The sequence below is a fragment of the Asterias rubens genome, chromosome 7 (assembly GCF_902459465.1).
Source record: "Asterias rubens chromosome 7, eAstRub1.3, whole genome shotgun sequence".
Taxonomy (NCBI): Eukaryota; Metazoa; Echinodermata; class Asteroidea; order Forcipulatida; family Asteriidae; genus Asterias; species Asterias rubens.
The window spans coordinates 17,901,387-17,919,785 of record NC_047068.1 but is presented as its reverse complement, the minus strand read 5'-3'; the positions used below and the strand labels follow the sequence as shown (position 1 = coordinate 17,919,785).

Below are 18,399 nucleotides of genomic sequence, written 5' to 3'. Positions count from 1 at the left end.
ACCCTGGTCTATTCCATGTCAGAATTGGAGTAAAATTTGAAAAAATCTTTGCTAAATTTCACCACAAAGTTAAAACAAAATAAACAGTAGTCAAATACTGAACATATATATTATATCAACTAAATACTTTTATTTTAAGAACTTTGTATACACAGCATTCCCTTTTTACATGAAAACATTTTAAGTACACTTTTCATAATAACAAATTCACATAATGTACATTTTATCAGCAAAGAAGTTGAAGCATAAATAATTGCTCATAAAGACACAAGACATGTTGACTGACAACTCTTTTTTTTTTGCTAAGCAAGAGTATGAAGTGTGCTTAGCTAAGAATGTGTTTAACAACTTGATTCAATTTGAGATAATTATTAATTGGTGACCGAAATGTTGCTTACATCTGTCTTGGATGATGGGGCTATAGAATGGTTAGACGGCCAAGCAAACAATATACAGTTACATCAACCCCACTAAAATAATCTCTGTTTTTAAAAGTGTTGAGCTCCTGCAAGTAAACTCTTTTATAAGTCGGAGCCACCACAACTCATACAGATATTCTTTCTAAGTACCGCAAACTTCCAAAGAAAATCCAAAGAAAAATTTATTTTAGCTTTTGAGCTGCATTTGCTTTTAAATTCGCACTAAATAGCAAATTTGTGCCAAGAAAAAGCCTGCATGAAACAGACCACAATCTTGAAATTTGGGGTTTCACTTATTTTGACTATTGATATTATTTCCAGTACAAATCTTATAAAATAAGGAACTTCATAGAAAGTTGCCCTGTCATAACTTATATTAAAAAAAACATACAACAAATTATGAACACATAGTTTTGTTCAATATTGTTTTTCAGTTCTGAAATATTAAAAATCAGATTTTGTTTTCATAGACAGTATGGCTCAAAGTTGACAATACTTGTTTCCCATAAAATGAAAGGTACACCTTACAAAATACACAAGTTGATATTTACAATGCTGATTGTATTCAAAGATATTTCCCAATTATCAACAATACCCACTTCAGTTAAAAAAAAAAGAACAAATGTTTTGCTCCTATGACAATTAATTTGTTTATGGATACTCCCTACACAGATATGTGTGTGAATATTTTTAGGATGGTTTTTATTTACCTTGCACCATAAAGTTTTGTATCAGAGAGGTTGTCAGAATGATAAATTTATCTATTACCAAGATCCAACTTTTCTCTTTTCGGAAAGTTACAAGGTCTGAATTTAATCCTTTCAAGGTATGCAAACCCATCAGCATTAAGTCAATATTGCCTTTTGTTGAAGTAAACCATTCACAAGTCAGTTAATACTAAGCATAAATTGGTTGCATAAGTACCCACAAGCAAAACAAATACAACTTTTTTTTCAAGCAGGCCATAATCAACCCCTTTCTCAAAAATGTATTCACTTGCATATGACCCTCCCAACCATAGGTGTGGAATGTTTTGTGATGACAGAATTGTGTTTTGGGTCATTCCTGATGACCTCATGAGACTGGTACCCTGTTGTCCTTGGCCCACTTCTTCATGATGCGAATAATGTACTCCACCTGAGGGTTACCAGTGTTTCGAAGGATCTGGAGAATGTCTCTCAATGTTTCCCTGTGAAACAAGAACAAAAATCATATTTTTTTTTCAAAAACATAATCCACATAATCCAACCTACGATGTAGCAGCCAGGGGATCACTAGTAATTTTTTCTTTGATCAACCCCAAATCATATAAAAATGTACCTGTCAGTTTCCCGAGGTTAATAACATTTTTGATATTTTAATAAAAACAGATGCATCCCCTTAAAGTGATCCCTAGCTGCCACTTCCCAGGTTGTATCGTAAACTTGCATGATCCCCGGCTTACACTATAGTTAATGGTAAACATGGCACTGGCTGGCACCCCGAACAACGATATTGCCAAAATAGGGAGAGCGGAAACATAAGTAGATAGCTCAGCTGGTAGGGCGCTGGCATGTTAATTTGGAGGTAGTTGGTTCAAATCTTGCTCCAGTAAATTTGTCTTTGCTCAACCCCAAATCGCGCTAACTATAAGTCACAATTGCACAATAGCACTTCGAACAAAATACGGAGACTGAATACGGAAACTGCCAACAATGGGAGGGTGGGGGGGGGGATGGGGTTATCTGGTCTATGTACCTTGGTTCATGTCCAGCAATGATCTGTTGAAAGACTCCAACACATCCTCCTCTCTTTCCCTCCCAGTATTCAGGGTTTGGATCCAACCTCTCTAAGACGTCAAACGCCTTTGCAGCATAGTAGAATTGACCCATCTGAAATCAAAAAAAGGATATAAATGAAATACCCAAGGGTCAACACTCTTAGTGTCTATAACAGGCCATTTTGCATACTTTGGCAAAGAGTGGTCAATAAATACTTTATTTGTTATTAGTTAACTGATAATTCAAATTCACACATCTAATAATTCAAATTCAAACTCACTGAATCAGATATAATTGATTTACCTTGTAGCAGTCGTTAGCAATGAGCTGTAGTAAACTGAATGATTCACCAGATGTTTCCATCTTCAAGTACAGCTCCCATGCAAGTCTTGCCTTACGATTCATGATATCTATTCATAAAAACATCACAACCAAAACAAAATTAACACTAATAGAAGTAATCTGAGGTTTTGTATGGTATAAAGTGAACAGTGACATCATTTAGCAGTAAATAAACAGCATTTGGATACACCATTTCAGTATAAAAATAACATTAGGGTAAAATTAGTTGCATCAATGCTTTATAAAATGAAACAGAAATTTGATTTCCAGTAAATTTCACATGGAATATATACTGGCTTTAGCTCTTGCGAGTTGGTCTTATGATGATCCCCTTGACATTGCCACTGTTTTGATGATCTGCCAGTTCTTTGGTTAGTTTGAATTTTCAAGTTCAATACAGTATTACATTACATTGATATTTTCATATTTCTTTCACATCTAGCGCTAAGGATTAAAGACAAACAGGTTCACTACTTACAGCATCTTGCAAGCCAGCTGAGGTACGTGTAATCATTCTTAATTTTCTCACTCTGGATTAATAAGAAAATCTGTAACAAAACAGGAACTCAGTCACAGCTTTACCAAAGTACAATGACTTGGATCGTCAAATTTATGTCCAAACAGAAGACTTGTGTCTTTGAATACCTGCTGTCGATTTCACAAAACTCTTCCTAACTTAAGACTAATCTTAGGACTTTAGGACGAGTCCCAACCCTGCACTGTAGCATGCAGACCTTAAGATTAATTCTAAGTTCAGACGAGTTACTCGTCCTAACTCGAGATAAGACGAGTCCTAACTCTTTGTGAAATCGACGGCTGGGGAGTTGGGGTTTATAAAAGGGGGACGACAGGAGCTGTATTTTTTAATTTTCCCCATAAAAATATTGAGATACCTGACAAGAAGTTGATAGAGAGTTCCACCAGGGTTTAGAATTGAAAAGAAATGGTCCCCTGCCTTCAAGATTGTGACCTGAAGCAAGACTACAATCCCAGCCAAAATGCTTCGGGCCACCTAACGTTATTTAAAACCATTCCCTGTCCACTTGCCAATTGGAAATAACAATTTATCCCCCGCTCCCCCCGCTCAATGTTGACTGTAACAACACAGAAGAAGACTGCCAATTGGAACCAACATTGAAAGGGGGCAAGGGGCCCCAACGACATATGGCCGGGATTGTAGTTTCAAAGGTCAAGTTGTATCCCGATCCTAGCAAATGGCTATCTGCAAACAAATAATTTGTTGATGTATATTCTATCAGAGAAGATTGTTTTAAAAAGCCTTACCTCCTCAGCTTCTTTGAAGTTTCCTGCAGTTGCTTTGGCCTGAGCGTAGTTATAGTTGAATCTGTCATCATTGTAGAAATAACTCTGTCAAATAAAAGGTTTTAAACAGTGTTAAATACATTGTAAACACAATATGGTCTGCACACACACATCAAAACTATGCGTTGTGTCGTACATGTGGGTGTGTGTGTCGGTGAAAGAACTTTGAACATTTAGAAGTAGAAATGGGGATGGGGACCCTATGATATTTTTAAAGCAGGGTAATCTTGATATCGTGCTCTATCTCTGGCTGTCTGGTGCATTCCAATCATATGCGCAAAACTCAAGATAGGTAGAGCGACTTAGGACTAAAGGAAGCAACCAAATTAAGAATGTGCTCCGTAACATTTTTTCCACTCATACACTTATTCAAATTATTTGTAAATAGCATTGGAAACATTAACCATTCAAGACTAGATAGTTCTTGCCCCTCTCTGGAATGTTATGAAGGACCATCTGAGTTCTAAATCAAAGAATTCCTGGTGACACAAGTGGGAATCGAAACCCATCACATACAGCATTCTAAAACATTTAACCTAAATAAACTACTTGACAACCACACTTGTTTGTTGGTCTGAAGCCAAATGATGCATTTCAAATGATTCAATGATTCTCTTTTCACAGAGTCAAATGGAGTCAATCTGAACATACACAAATACAGAGTTTATCAATAATGATAGTCCACTTTCCATAGAATTCAAACAGAAGTACTAACCTTGACTGAGTTGAGATAAATCAACACATCTTCAAACTGCTTCAGTAGAAAGAAGCACGCTGCCATACACTGCCTACCAGGTATGGTATCTAAAAATAAAAACAAGACAGTGTGTCATTTTCAGGTTGTCTATTAATTGGAAGAGTATAATTGATTTTCAGAAAAGTGAATTTATTTACATCCAAAACAAAATACAAGAACAAAAACAGCAAAGGAAAACAATCAATGCCAGAACATGAACCTGTTAAAATGGTTAAGGAAGAGTACAACTCAAAGAAGATGATTTGAAAGAACTGCTTTGAAACAACTTCTGCTACTCCCATTCAAGCCAAAAACTATTTTCATAAGAACCATTAAAGCTCAATTACAAGAACAATTCAGTTTGTTTCAAATTGTCTTCCAAAGAAAGAAATGCTTCAAACTTTGACAGCCTATTGTACTCCCTCAATCTCACTCTACTGTATTAGATAAACAAATCGCTGTTCATTATAAAGAACAAAATCCTTACCACATTCACTTGCCGAGCCCCCAACCAACTGGAAATATTGTTGAGCAATTTTCAGATGCTCTCTCTGCAATTTAAAGAAAAATATAAATAAACAAACACTCTTGATTTTGGTTTCATATAGTAGCCACCCATGATTTGAACATTTGATTCTTGCAATATTTCCCAATCTTGTGCATGCATATTCTTCTCGTCACTTAGTCCCTTGGAGTTGCATACATTTAGATGGCACTCGAGACCTAACTGTCAGTCAATATGTGTATAATATTTTCCAAGTAAAAAAGGTGTTTATATGTCACAATCATGTAATACTAATCTCTCCTAATAAGAAGTCGCAGTTGCGAGAAAAAACATTTAAGAACGACGTTTTTCGTTGCATAACGAATTACCTCTTGATTCATTCTACCTTTAAAACATTAAGCAAACTTCCAAATGGTATTTTTTTTCATTTCATTTCATTAACATCACAGGCCAAGTTGATGTGATTCACAATAAGTAATTAGCAATAAATAGTAAAAACACACAGTTTTATTATACTTACCGAGCCCTGCTCCTGCCCGAGCGCTGAGTTGACCACACCCTTCAGTATGTACTCCTGTGGTGTGGTTGGCTCAAGATCTTTGATCAAGTTGTATGCCTCATTCACATCATCTGAAAGAATAACAGTATGGTCAAATCATTAATCAATACTACCATCCGAGTACATAATAAAAATAGTGGCTGGTTATATAGCGCTCAAATCTATCACTTAGTGATGCCCATGGTACTCTTATTACCCTTGGTTACTGGGCAATTTATTTCATTCCTCAAACCATCTCAGCTTTCTTGGGAGTATACAGCCTGTGATGCCAAATATGAAGCGCACTTAGCTATCAATCAATCTCAAAAACAATATCTGCCCTTAAAGATTCAGACTCATTTACACCTGGGTGATGAGAAGCAATTATAATTTGTTGCTCAACGACACAAGTGTCATGACTGGGATTTGAACCTGCTTCCTGATAACCTAACCACCAGAACTTGAGTCTGCTCAGCTATGACACATCACATATCCAAGAAACTTAAAAGTATTATATTGAATCTGAATTTGAAGTTAAACAGTCTTAGAGACTATGATTTCTACAGTGAATGAAATAAATAGATGGAAAACCTCACCTTGTTTGAGGTAGTAGATGACTAGATTGAGCCTTGCCTCAGGGATGACATCTATTAATGGGTTTAAGACCTGAAGGGCGCCCTCACCACCTCTGAAGACAACCTTTTATAGTGAAACAAGAAATCGAACAGTTATGATCAAAAAATGACTCGTTTGTAAATTAATCATTGGTCAAGATTTTGTGGCACTACACAAAGAGGAGAAATACGGACATATTGTATAAAAATATTTAACATGCAATGCAATGGTAGTTTAGACAGGCTTTTTGATAAATCTTGGTTGCCACAACTTTCAGTCCCTCGCTTCTTCATTCAATGACAATTCTATTTTTTCTTACCAGGTTATGTTTGATCAGATCTTGGGCAAATGTGAAGGACGGTGAGGCCAAGTCTTGAAGATTCTTCAGTTCAGCCTGAATGGTAAGAAATTAAATTGTATAGCTTACAACCTTGAATGAACCTTCCTACGCTCGAACAATCATTTAATATCATCCACTGATGCGGTTTTGAATGATAGATGAGATTTAAAAGCCTGCTATTATGATGCCGTGTGGTGAATAAATATACATGTACAAACTATACAGTCAACCCTCTTACTATTGGACCATTCATTATCATCCATTACGGGTTGAAATGATAGATAAGCTATATTATATAGCCTGCAGTATGCATGCCCTTTTTTCTTAAAAAAAAAAGGCGTTTTCTCCTTTGGAAGGCACTTAGGAAGTTGAACCAATGTCCTTGTATCTTCTGTGAAAAGTGTGCGCCTGTGCAGTATAAACAGGGTGAGAGTTCATAGTTCCATGTACAGCCACAGGTCTGCTTTGATCATGACGACACGGCCCTTTCAAAGAAAAAAAACTATCATTGGGTACTATTGCCAAGATTAGTTCAGTAAAATTAACCCCCAGCCTCTATAGAATACCAAGCCAGGTCATAGCCTACCTCCGCTGCCTTGCCGTTGTATAATCTGAAGTGGTTACAAGCCTTGAGATTCAGTGCGATAGCGCTGTCACTATAATGTTGTAGATACACAGCTAAGACTTCCTGTGATACGTCGTAATAGTCTAGTTTGTAGTAACACAGTGCAACATAGACGTTCAGTGCCAGGTAATCCCTACAGAGGAAGATGATTGAAAAAAGTTGTGAAGGACTTTCATAAAATAAAGCAACAAGTCGGGTCAGTGCAAAAACTTTGTATCTGGGTTTTGCAAAAAAATATCTTGAAGAATCCATGCATAAAAAACGTTGCATCTCAATGTGTACTTGTTTTGTGTACAACATGGTTATTTTAAGCTAGATACGTTTTGACAATTTTAAATTCTCTGGTAACATACATGTACGTGCTATTTTAAGTGTGGGTAGTTTACATCCCTTGCTAGCCTGGCATACCTGTTATCAAGCAGGATTCTCTTGTAGATGTCTATGGCTTCCTGATAGTGGCTGCGCAGATAGTGTATGGAGGCCAGGCTTAGCTGATCTTGAATAATGTCCTGTAAGTTCTGATGATGTGACATCAGCTTCTTCTCATCATTGAACTAAATGAAGACAAATAATAATAATGATAATAAATAAAAACTCAAAGTATAAAGAATCTTAAACTGTTATAATATTTTCCTTTGTCACCAATCCAATCCATCTCTGGCATGTCTGGAGACAAAAGGTTGGTCACACACTTTTAGGACAATTTTTATTTCGGCAACACCAGTGTTATGAACAGTTCTGATTTGGGGATAATTTGTAATGGAATATTCTATTAGTGGATAAAAAAGAAAAACCACTAGGAATAAGTTTGTTTGTTGGATTCTTACCTTTTGGGAAAGATGAAACAGTAACCTGTTCTGAAGTGTACTCTTTGGAGCTGAAACAAAAGAAAGTCGTACGTATATTTAGCTATGGTATTTGTTGGTCTTCATGTAAACATAAACTATGCACACTGCCTTGCCCTTACAAGAATCAAGCCTGGGGTGGATTTCACAAAAGCACTGAGATTTATTTTAAATGAGTTTTCAACAGTGATTTGTGTTGTGACATCACGCTTTGGTTAGCAGTTAAGATCAATCTTAGTTCTTTTTGTGAAATCAACCCCTGAAAATCTGACAATAAAAACAATGAATAGAAAGCTCTATATGGAACACATCACATTGACCGCCAACCAAGGTACAAACTGAACAGATTAATAAAAAAAACAGAAGTTAAAAACAAGAAGTAAAATGTACTTCTAGAACGACATTAACACAACTAATTGTTACTTGTATTAAAATTGAAACAGAAAAATAATTACAACACAAGGTACAGCTATTTTCAAGCGACCCAACACAAACATTGACAACAAATGTTAAGTATTTCAAAGGCGATGTGCTTTTTTTTGTCGCAGTGAAACCAAAATCAAAACATTCAGTTTTAGCCCAGAGGTGTGCACAATAATGATTTGTGTGTTTCTGGTTATGAGCTATGAGCCTCAAATAAAAACAATGAGCTCTTTAAACACAGGTTAACCTTAACTTAAAGACACTGGACACCTTTGGTAGTTGTCAAAGACCAGTCTTCTCTCTTGGTGTATCTCAACATATAATGCATTAACAAACCTGTGAAATTTTGAACTCAATTGGTCGTCACACAAGTTGTGTGCTTTCAGATGCCTTGAATTTGCGACCTCAGCTGAGGTCTCGCATTCAATTCAAATATTTTAGTGAGAAATTATTTCCTTCTAAAAAATTATGTTACTTCAGAGAGAGCAGTTTTTCACAATGTTTTATACTATCAACAGCTCTCCATTGCTTGTAAGCAAGTAAGTTTTCATGCTAACAATTATTTTGAATAGGATTTGAAACTTTGCATGGTGGAAATACAATATGGAAAGGTTTGCAGTAACACCATGTAATGACTACATTGTATCTCTAATGAGTTGGGGTGGTTCTGAAAAGAACCGTTGATTTCAACTCGATGTTGCGATCAGTATGCTCTGATTGTCTTCTGGAGAAAGCTTTGTCAAGACGATCAGAGCATACGTCGTTCTTTTTCTTTTCAGAACCACCCCAACTCATTAGAGATAGTTATTACATGGTGTTACCGCAAACCTTTCCATATAATTATTTTGAATAAAAACCAATAGTGTCCAGTGCCTTTAAGCAGTCATGCAATTTGTGCTTCTCTCGCTAGGAACAGTTTTGCACATTACTACGATTACTACGCACTGCATAAAAGAAAAAATTACTCACAATCAGTAGAAATGGAGATTAATCAGAAAACAGTGTTAATGAACTCATCACACAACAGGCCAGGACAAAATACAAATTTGGACCACAGCCAGATTAAAGCAGTGAAGAAAATGAAAATTTGAACTACATAGTAGGTCCATTTGACACTCAGCTCTAATAACAAGATTCCTTTGTACATGGATAAATAATTTTAGCCACAACAAGAGTCAACTTACAATCTGCATCAGGCTGGTGACCAGTTTTGTCCAGGCCTGTATTAAGGTATTGAGGATAAAACACATTATTGAAATGCAAGCTAACATGAAGTGTTAAAGAATGGCTCCAAGGTCAAATTCAGACGTGATCCACTCATTTTCCAAACATAGAGTCCATATAAAGATAAAAACAAGCTTTCAGGTCTCGAACCTCAGTTGAAAACGGTGAAAAATACCACTGTGTTTGATACCCTTTAGGTGAACGTCAAAATTCCAAAACATTTGATGACGTTGATACATGTATATAATCCAAAAGACATTGAATTTCTCTTTGGAATGTACAATCAAAGACCCATTTGTTTTTGATGTTCAATAATGTGCCATGCTTCAAATTTGGCTATGAAAGAGTATCAAATAAAATGGCAATTCACAACATGTTTTAAATATTTAAGGTAAGACATTTTAAGAGACTTGTAACTTTTCACCCAATTTCATGAGGACTCTAGCTATTGGATAAAGAGTGCGTCATAAAACTGATTTGACTTTAAGAGCCCCTCTTTAAGGGTTGGTTAGTTCTGAGGGGGTTTAATGGAATTGAATGCATCTTCATGAAGGCCTTGGTTGGGAGACCCTTTGATATTAGCCTTTTCTTGATTGAAAACCAATGAGATCTTTAAATATTAGCCGAAAGCCTAAAAATACTTAATGTTATAAAAGAATTCCAGAAATGATCATGATGGCATGTATAGTTAGGCATAACAAAAAAAATTGTTATGTTGGCGTAACGGGCCCATAAAAATAGGGTAGGTAGGTAGGGATTTTTTTGTTTCTTGCCAGCCACGAAAAATGACATGTTTTCTATTTGTTTAAGCCGGTAGCAACTTGGCCGGTAGTATAAACAATAACAAATGAAACACGGCTACACACAACAAATAGGATATTTTTAAACTCTTGATGACACTTATTGTATTCTCATGTCTTTAATGAAGTTTAATCATTCAATTTCTTCACTTGAAAAAATAAAAATACCCAGGGTCGGCCTTTAGGGTAGGTCGGGTTATGCCAACATAACATTTTTTGTTATGCCTTAGTCTCATGTCCTGACTGCTTCAAGTCTAGTCCCATACAAGAATTTATTTATTCTTTGTGCTTACAAGTTATTATTACATGCTTTATGAAATTGGGCATAGAGCCTAAGCTGTTGTTCTACAATGGCCTTAGTGCATTACAAAATGGTAAATTAGTAACTCCTATTTCCACCTACCCTTCCGTGCTGCAGCCTCAGCTTCAGGGTACATCCCTAAGAAGAAGTAACAGCAGCCGAGGTTGGCCCAGACATCTGGATTAACCACATCCCTCTTGGACATCTTCTCATATTCATCCATGGACGTCTTGTAGTCGCCAAGATGGAAGGTACAGTAGGCTAACCACATGTCAGTCTCATCACTACCCTTGCCACTGTTCCTTGTAAACTTAAAGATATAAGGAGAATATATTGATTTTTTTGTAAGTTAAATTGACTCTTTATTTAATAAGAAATGCAGTACAAGAAACACTGTACCCAGGCCTATAAATAACCCACAGCACCCACAGCGATTGCCTTATGGTGCCCTGTGCTTTTGCTGAGGTGCCCTTTGCAAAGTTACAATACAAATTTACATTTTCCTCATAAATGTGCCCCTTTCCCAGAGGAAAATTGATCCTTCATCTAATGTTTTTTTTCTCTTCAATATACTTCAAATGGTGTTATCAGGCCTAATGTTGCAAGGCGGGCATGGACGACAGAGCCTATGTTGTGCCCAGTTGTTGCCTTGGTGCCCCTTCAAAAATGTCCCCTTGAATTTATGAATTCCCACAGACTTTGATGAAATAAGGACCCTGTTCTTCTCAGAACCATCAAATATCAAAGGAGATTGAGGCACTTGGTGTCACTGCAAACTTCACCTGATTGTACTCCCACCATGCTAAGTTTCAAATGCTAAGTTTCTGCTTAAGCAGCTCTATGATATTGGGCCAATGTTACTTCTCTATGGCAGTCGAGCACTGAATGGATTTATTTGTTTCCTGACCAACCTCTAAGAGTGTGATAGCTCCAGTGTAATCTCTTGCATCTAGATACTCCTCTAACTTAGGAAGCTGCTTCTTCTTCTTGCTCTCCTGAGCAGGAGTGCTTGAGCCCGGCCCTGTGGCCGGCTTCTGCCTTGAAAGCATCTGCAATCAAAAAAGAAATCATTATGTCTCAATTACTGAATTATATTAACCATGGTCAGTGTTTAGGCTGCATGACATGCAATCACAAGGTTGTGATTTCAAATCCTACCAATCTCACAGCTGATTTCACAATGACTAGATGTAGTGTCGTCTAGTTACTGAATCTCAATTTCTTTATTTGTGCAATTCATTTATTAGACATTAAAGCAATGTTTGTATGAGAGAGACTTTCTATTGCCGGAGAATGTGGAGTTCCCTTGACAGGAAGATCATGTAAAAAATTTAAAAAAACTGTTCAAAGGTTCAAAAACTATGCACAAAATTATCCAAGAACCTGTAGTATGATGTATAACAACTGATGTAGCCCCCTGAGCAAGAACTTAGAAGACGGGTCCATCTTAGAGTTTTCAAAGAATTTTAAAGTGTACTTTTTAAGATTTGCTAATTAATGGGCTTTTGTTTTTCAAATTCATTCATCTTCCGAAATGCAAATATTTGTCCACAAGAGAAAGATATCTTTGCGAGTTCCTTTCTGGTCAAGTGAAAACTATATTATAAATAAGATGGGAGACCTGTGCTATGATCGTGTGGACATTTGTCCTTAATTTACAAGACCACTTGACCACTCTTCTTACATTCAATCTTAATATTAATAATAGTCTTTATTTTTAACCAAAGTAGACAAAAGTAAACAAAATCTAAGCTTTCATCAAGGTTTGCAAATAAAGTACTGTAACAATTGCAATAAATTAATTTAAAATCATGCCAACATGCAATAATATTTAGATAATAGTGTCATCAGTTCCGAAAATTGAAAAAATGTATTAAAAAAATAGTGTTTTATGTATGATTTTTATCAAATAATTTATAATAATCGATGGTTGTGAATTAAGCGTAAAATTCCATATTGTTTAATACATAAGTCATTAGGCCAGTATTGGACAATTCACATCAATAAACAAAAACGATAAACATACAAAATAAACACTAAACAGTTAATTTTTTACATTTGTTTAAATTTAATTTTAATTAACTAGGTAGTACGTAGTAAGTAGGCCTACTACGCCTAAATTTAATATTTGTGTTTACTTTATTAATTTAATTGATGATGAAAAAGACAAGTTAGATTTTTCGAGAAAGAGTAATTCATAAATCCTAGTGGTTTACTGTACAAACATTCTGGTAACCAGACCTTCTTTTAAATTGAAAAGTAAAGTTTGTAGGCCTATTATTATTAAAATCGTAGCCGACCGGCGGCCCCATTGCTTGCATACAGTTTTCGGTATACGAAACTCAGCGTCTGTTGCTAAGTAGCAAAAAACCTACCATTTTTAGACCGATGAAGCTAGAAATCTACTCCAAATATCAGTTTGCACGAGCCCCAAAAATGCTTCGGTGTCATTGAAGCATTTGGACTCAACGATCGGGCTCGTTCGTTGCTGGATTTCGCAGAAATTTTTATAACAATTCCAGCTTGCTCGAGACACAAATCTTGCAACCAGAAAATATGCGAGTATAATTGACAACGTTGGTGGCGCTCGTTATAGTCGGGCGCCATCTACTTGTTGTTCAGACATATCGACTGATCCGCTCAATGCAGTCCAAAAATAGGAAGTCTGGGTACTGATCAATACTAGTATGCAGTAGTTTTGCACTAAAAAAAGATGTCAAAATGCGAGAAAGATTCCCCGATTCCGCGCCACAACCATGCACATTTTCCAAACCACTGATACTTCTTAAAGTTTAACAAGACGATTGAAGCTATTTCCTTGATCGGAAATTTTGGAAAGTTCAAGCAGGCCTAGTAGGTGAGCTGAGGTAGGTATTTTATTAATTAAATTGATCTGCTTAAAATTAAAACAATAAATCTAAATGATAATATCATTTAGATTTATTGTTTTAAATTAAATTTGAGTTTTATAAAAAATTAGATCAATTCTATTTCTAGCTAAATCATATTCATCAATAATCATTCTATAATCAATAAAATCAATAGGATAACATTCTGTATTGTGCCACCACTTGTTCACTCATTTTTACAAAAAAAGATATCTCAATTCTCATTGAGGTAAAATAAATAATGAGATACGCCTATTACTATTAGTAGTGTACTATATCTATCTATTTATATCAATATATTATAATTTATATGGCTCTAATCAAATGAAAAAGTGGTGGCCCCATCCCATAAGCCCATACGGAAACTTTTCCACTCAATCATCTTGATCATCATGATGATCATCATGATCATGTCAATCATATTCACATTCAGAGTAGGCCTACAAACTAGTCTAGAGTAAAAAATATTTTTATGTCGTAGACGTACACTACATGTAGCCTAGGTTGACTTTTTTTACTTCATTTCAGGTTTTCACAATCACAACAAAAATGGTAATTTGTGTATTTTTATTTGATTTCCTTGGCCTATTACTTTTGTTAGATTTTTTCCAGATTGTTTACTGGTAAATCACTGACTCAGTCTTTCCATCCGTAGACAAACTGCCAAAGTTTGTCTGGTGTGTATTTAAATGTTGACTGGTCCTCCCTATGTGAGCAAAACAAACATCTTATCATAGTTCTACCTAGGTAGGTAGGAGCAGTTCCTCCCGAGCCTACTGAGTGATAGAACTGTGAGTGTGAGTGTGAGGTTCGTTCCGCGATTACCTCCATATAGCGGAACTGACTTCAACATAGTTCTAGGGAGTGGTAGGTCCTCCCATATAGCCATAGGCCTAGTCGTACTATAAATTGTTGTAATCAACCCTCAGGTCTAGTTGCGATAACGTAACCCTCAAACGGAGACCTCGCTGTCGGGAGGAAGGTTACGTTATCGCAAAACTACCCTCCAGTCCAGCATCCGAAGACTGCTGTACTTATCCAATCATAAGTTTACTGGCCCATAACCCTAAAAGTAGTGGCCTTGGGTCTGCGTACCAGATTGTAAAGTTTAAGCCCTGAACTTACTTCACTTGATTAATTTTGTTTTCTCCAAGTATCTGAATGGTGAGAGATAGCCAAGCATCATGTCCAAGTTCTCTCCTCCGTCTTGTTACACCATGCTCATGGTCAGTGCACTCATGCTGATCATCTACAATGAGTATCTGGAATTCTTCATCTTAAAGCAGAATCAATGGAACCAGGCCAGGGAAGCCATTCAGTATCCCACAGAGAGTGCAACGAGCAATAAGGGGATTCCCCAGCATGATCCTGTAAGAATACTGTTTGTTGCTGATCCGCAGATTCAGGGGTACAGAGATGAACCTCCAATCTTGGGATATATCACAAGGTTTGTATATCAACTGGGCCTAATTTCATGAAGCTGCTTAAGCACAAATGTAGCTAAGCATTACAATTTACCCTTACTTCAAGTAGGGTTACCAGCCAAACTACCATAGCCAAATTGGGCCCTGTTTATTGTTCATGGAAAAAAATAGATCAGCCCTTAAAATAAAAGCAAAGTATACCTTTGGTTTTCTGGAACCGCTTGATTGTTTCAATCCTTCATGTATAGTATTCAATCAAAACTAACATTTGATTTCTTGGCTCACATAGGTGGGATGCAGACCTATATCTGAAGAAGTATTTCCACGAGGCATTGCGTTACATCAAACCCGACGTTGTCATCACAATGGGTGACCTGCTGGATGAGGGCAGTATATCCACTGAGACTGAGTTTGAAATCTACGCAGAGAGGTTTAAGAGACTCTTTGAGATCCCAAATGATGTCAAGGTAATGAATGATTAGTCAAACTTAATGACAGAAATATATTGACTGGAGCTAAACCACATAACAGACAGGTTTCCAACGAACCGTCTGGAACCTCCAGATCTTTGTGCCATAACCTACATTGTCGCAGAAATAATCGGATATCCAAGGCACATAAGATCATAAAGCAAATGCTGTTCATTCAGCTTCTTAAATTGTCTATACTCAATTAAATTATGACCTTGCTCTGAGGATGGGTTTTGGAAAAAAACATCAACTTTAAGTGAGTAAATTAAAAAATGAAAAGTTATACTCGCACAATAAACACCATTGTCAGTTAAAACATCAGGATTATTTACATAACTGGATTATTAACATAACTTTATAATGCATTGTATACTAGTTTTTTTATCATAAACTCAATTATTTGAAAACTTTGTGACTCAAATAGAACAATTGTTATTTTGTAGGCTGTTGTTGTTCACCTGTCAGGAGACAATGACATCGGTGGTGAGGGTTCGGATCCATTAACAGACGCCAAGATACAACGCTTCGAGAAACATTTTGGGCCAGTAACGGAGGCAATTCATTACAAACATGTTGCGTTCTTCAAGGTGAGACTGCTCAAAACTCTGAAAAATACTCAGAAATTAGGAGAAATGTATATGACTTTCTTATGGGTTCGTTCGATTAGCTTCCCCGGTCTACCTCGGTACGTTCGAATAGCCTCGACGTCATTCCAGGTGCTCACCTGGGTCGGCCACCAGTGCCTGCTTGTGGAACGCGTCACTTGGGGCTGGCCCGAGGTGCATGATGTCACCACGAGAGGGCGAGTGATCGTTCGATTAGTTCTTATCAGGGGCTCACCCGGATGAGCACCGCGGAGTCGACCCGGGGAAGCTAATCGAATGCACCCTATATTATCGAGTCAGGACACTAATCTGAGGTTGTATGGTATTTAAAAGTTTGTCTTCATGGAAATGGATTATTTTTTCTGAAAATTGTATAATCAATTATAGCAAGGTAATATCATAAAGGTAGGGTCACACATTTGGATTGGCAGTTTTATGGGCAATAGAAAGGTACAATATAATTAACATGTGAAAGTTTCTAATGAATACAACAATAAACTGTCAGAAGATTTTCACAATACCTTAAATTCATGCCACCTGTAGCGAAGTAACAGCGGCTAGCAATCGGATCTCTGGCCATAGCATTTGCAGATCATGCCAACCCTCAGAAATCTGATGTATGAACCATGCATGATTTATTTAGTATTGGTTTTGGTAGTACAGTATTCTTTGACTTAAGTTAAAGTTCCTTAATTTTTTTCTATCCTGCAGATAAATTTCTTGCCCTTTTTACACATGGGTCAAAATGACAAGGACCGTGTATTTGAGCAACAGTTGCTCACAATGGCAGATTCATCTAAGGAATCGACAGTCCGTATTGTTTTGTCTCACAACGCCATGGCCGAAGCTATGTTAAACAGACACATCAACTTACTCCGCACCCTTAAACCTCAGTATGCCTTCAGTGCCCACACTCACCATTCGGGTTTCCTACAGCACAGTCTCGCCAAACTCACAGAGATGTATAGAGGTATCTATAAGAATGATAATAAAGGGATGGCGGATTTGACGGCGGACGAGGAACAGTTTGTCACTGAGGAGTACAGGATACCAACGTGTAGTTACAGGATGGGTGTTCAACATATGGCATATGCCGCAGCAGTTATTGGTAAGTTATAATCACTTTTGAGGAATAACAATGTCTGACCAGGGCCCAATTTCATAAAGCCTCCTAGCACAAAAAATTGCTTAGCACAAAAAACATTTGCTCAGCAAAAAAATAGTTTACCAGACAGAACACCATCCACTTACCATTGCTGTGACTAGTACCATGGTCAATTCTTGCTAAGCCAAGAAATTTGCTAAGCAGAATTGTTTGCTTAACAGCTTTATGAAATTGGGCCCTGCAGAGAACTGATAGCACAAAAACTAGGTAAGCACAACAAAATTATGCTGACCAGAATGAACATGTACCACTTCAGACTATTATCCTGCCATAAACTGCTATGCAGGAATTTGTGAAGCAATATTTTCTGTTTAAACAGCTCTATGAAATTTAGCCCTAGTCTTTGCTGGCCCCCAGTAGGGCAGCAGCTGTTTTTATCAAAATATGGGCCTTTCTATCATTTGGTGCTCAATATGGGGCATGGTGGTACCCTCTATTGTGTGCTTGGAATCTCAGGAGCTCATTAGAGAATTTTACCTTTACACCGATGTGTATTAACAAGTAACAACCCCTAATATTAATCCTAACCCTAATAACTAATTCACTCACACTTACTAACAACTAACAAACACTGGGTTTCTGCTTTACACAGATCCAGTGGGGAAGCTTCATTTTGCTTTACTACCACTCCCACCCCGCTACGAGCAACTCTATAGATATGCCATGTTTGGAGTTTTTGCTGGCATTGTCACAATATGGATGTTCATTGCTTTTCCCCGTCGCAAACGATATTAAAAATCTGGGCACCCAGGACAAAGCACGAACTATAGACTGCAATTTTGAGAACTTTTCTCAAGTACAGAAAAGTGGATCTGGTGTCGGATCGAGGTTGATTTGCTCATTTCAACTGATTTCTTCACTTTTTTCGCCCAGATCCCGATGGAAAGATACACTTCACTCTCCTGGTTCTACCTTCCCGTTTCAAACAGCTCTATCGCTACGCCATGTATGGTGTCTTGATGAGTGTTGTTTTGGTATGGAAGATACTTACATCAACACGCTGGAGAAGGTAACATGGTGCCATGTCTGAGAACCTGATGATGGATTCTTG

At 37.0% G+C, this 18,399-nt stretch overlaps 2 protein-coding genes across 4 annotated transcripts; one reads left to right on the top strand and one right to left on the bottom strand.

The window, feature by feature from the left end:
- Positions 1 to 106: 106 nt before the first annotated feature.
- LOC117292893 (intraflagellar transport protein 56-like) lies at positions 107 to 13,363 on the bottom strand. Of its 2 annotated transcripts, XM_033775066.1 has the most exons (17): positions 13,172 to 13,363; positions 11,708 to 11,845; positions 10,899 to 11,106; positions 9,656 to 9,691; positions 8,031 to 8,080; positions 7,612 to 7,757; positions 7,165 to 7,336; positions 6,558 to 6,632; positions 6,220 to 6,322; positions 5,606 to 5,715; positions 5,068 to 5,131; positions 4,560 to 4,648; positions 3,806 to 3,889; positions 3,000 to 3,069; positions 2,483 to 2,589; positions 2,157 to 2,290; positions 107 to 1,608 (listed from the first exon to the last, which is right to left on the bottom strand). In XM_033775066.1, the coding sequence occupies exons 1-17, from the start codon at positions 13,172 to 13,174 to the stop codon at positions 1,494 to 1,496; spliced, it is 1,704 nt and encodes a 567-aa protein (XP_033630957.1). In that variant the 5' UTR covers positions 13,175 to 13,363; the 3' UTR covers positions 107 to 1,493. The 2 variants fall into 2 exon arrangements, with proteins under 2 accessions (XP_033630957.1, XP_033630958.1); XM_033775067.1 differs by lacking the exon at positions 9,656 to 9,691.
- Positions 13,364 to 13,477: 114 nt separating this feature from the next.
- LOC117292786 (uncharacterized protein C630.12-like) lies at positions 13,478 to 18,377 on the top strand. Of its 2 annotated transcripts, none has more exons than XM_033774943.1 (6): positions 13,478 to 13,663; positions 14,839 to 15,131; positions 15,398 to 15,575; positions 16,022 to 16,165; positions 16,895 to 17,291; positions 18,222 to 18,377. In XM_033774943.1, exons 2-6 carry the CDS (start codon positions 14,869 to 14,871, stop codon positions 18,359 to 18,361), a joined length of 1,122 nt encoding a protein of 373 aa, XP_033630834.1. In that variant the 5' UTR covers positions 13,478 to 13,663; positions 14,839 to 14,868; the 3' UTR covers positions 18,362 to 18,377. The 2 variants fall into 2 exon arrangements, with proteins under 2 accessions (XP_033630834.1, XP_033630833.1); XM_033774942.1 differs by having other exon boundaries at positions 17,941 to 18,311.
- The last annotated feature ends 22 nt before the right edge of the window (positions 18,378 to 18,399 follow it).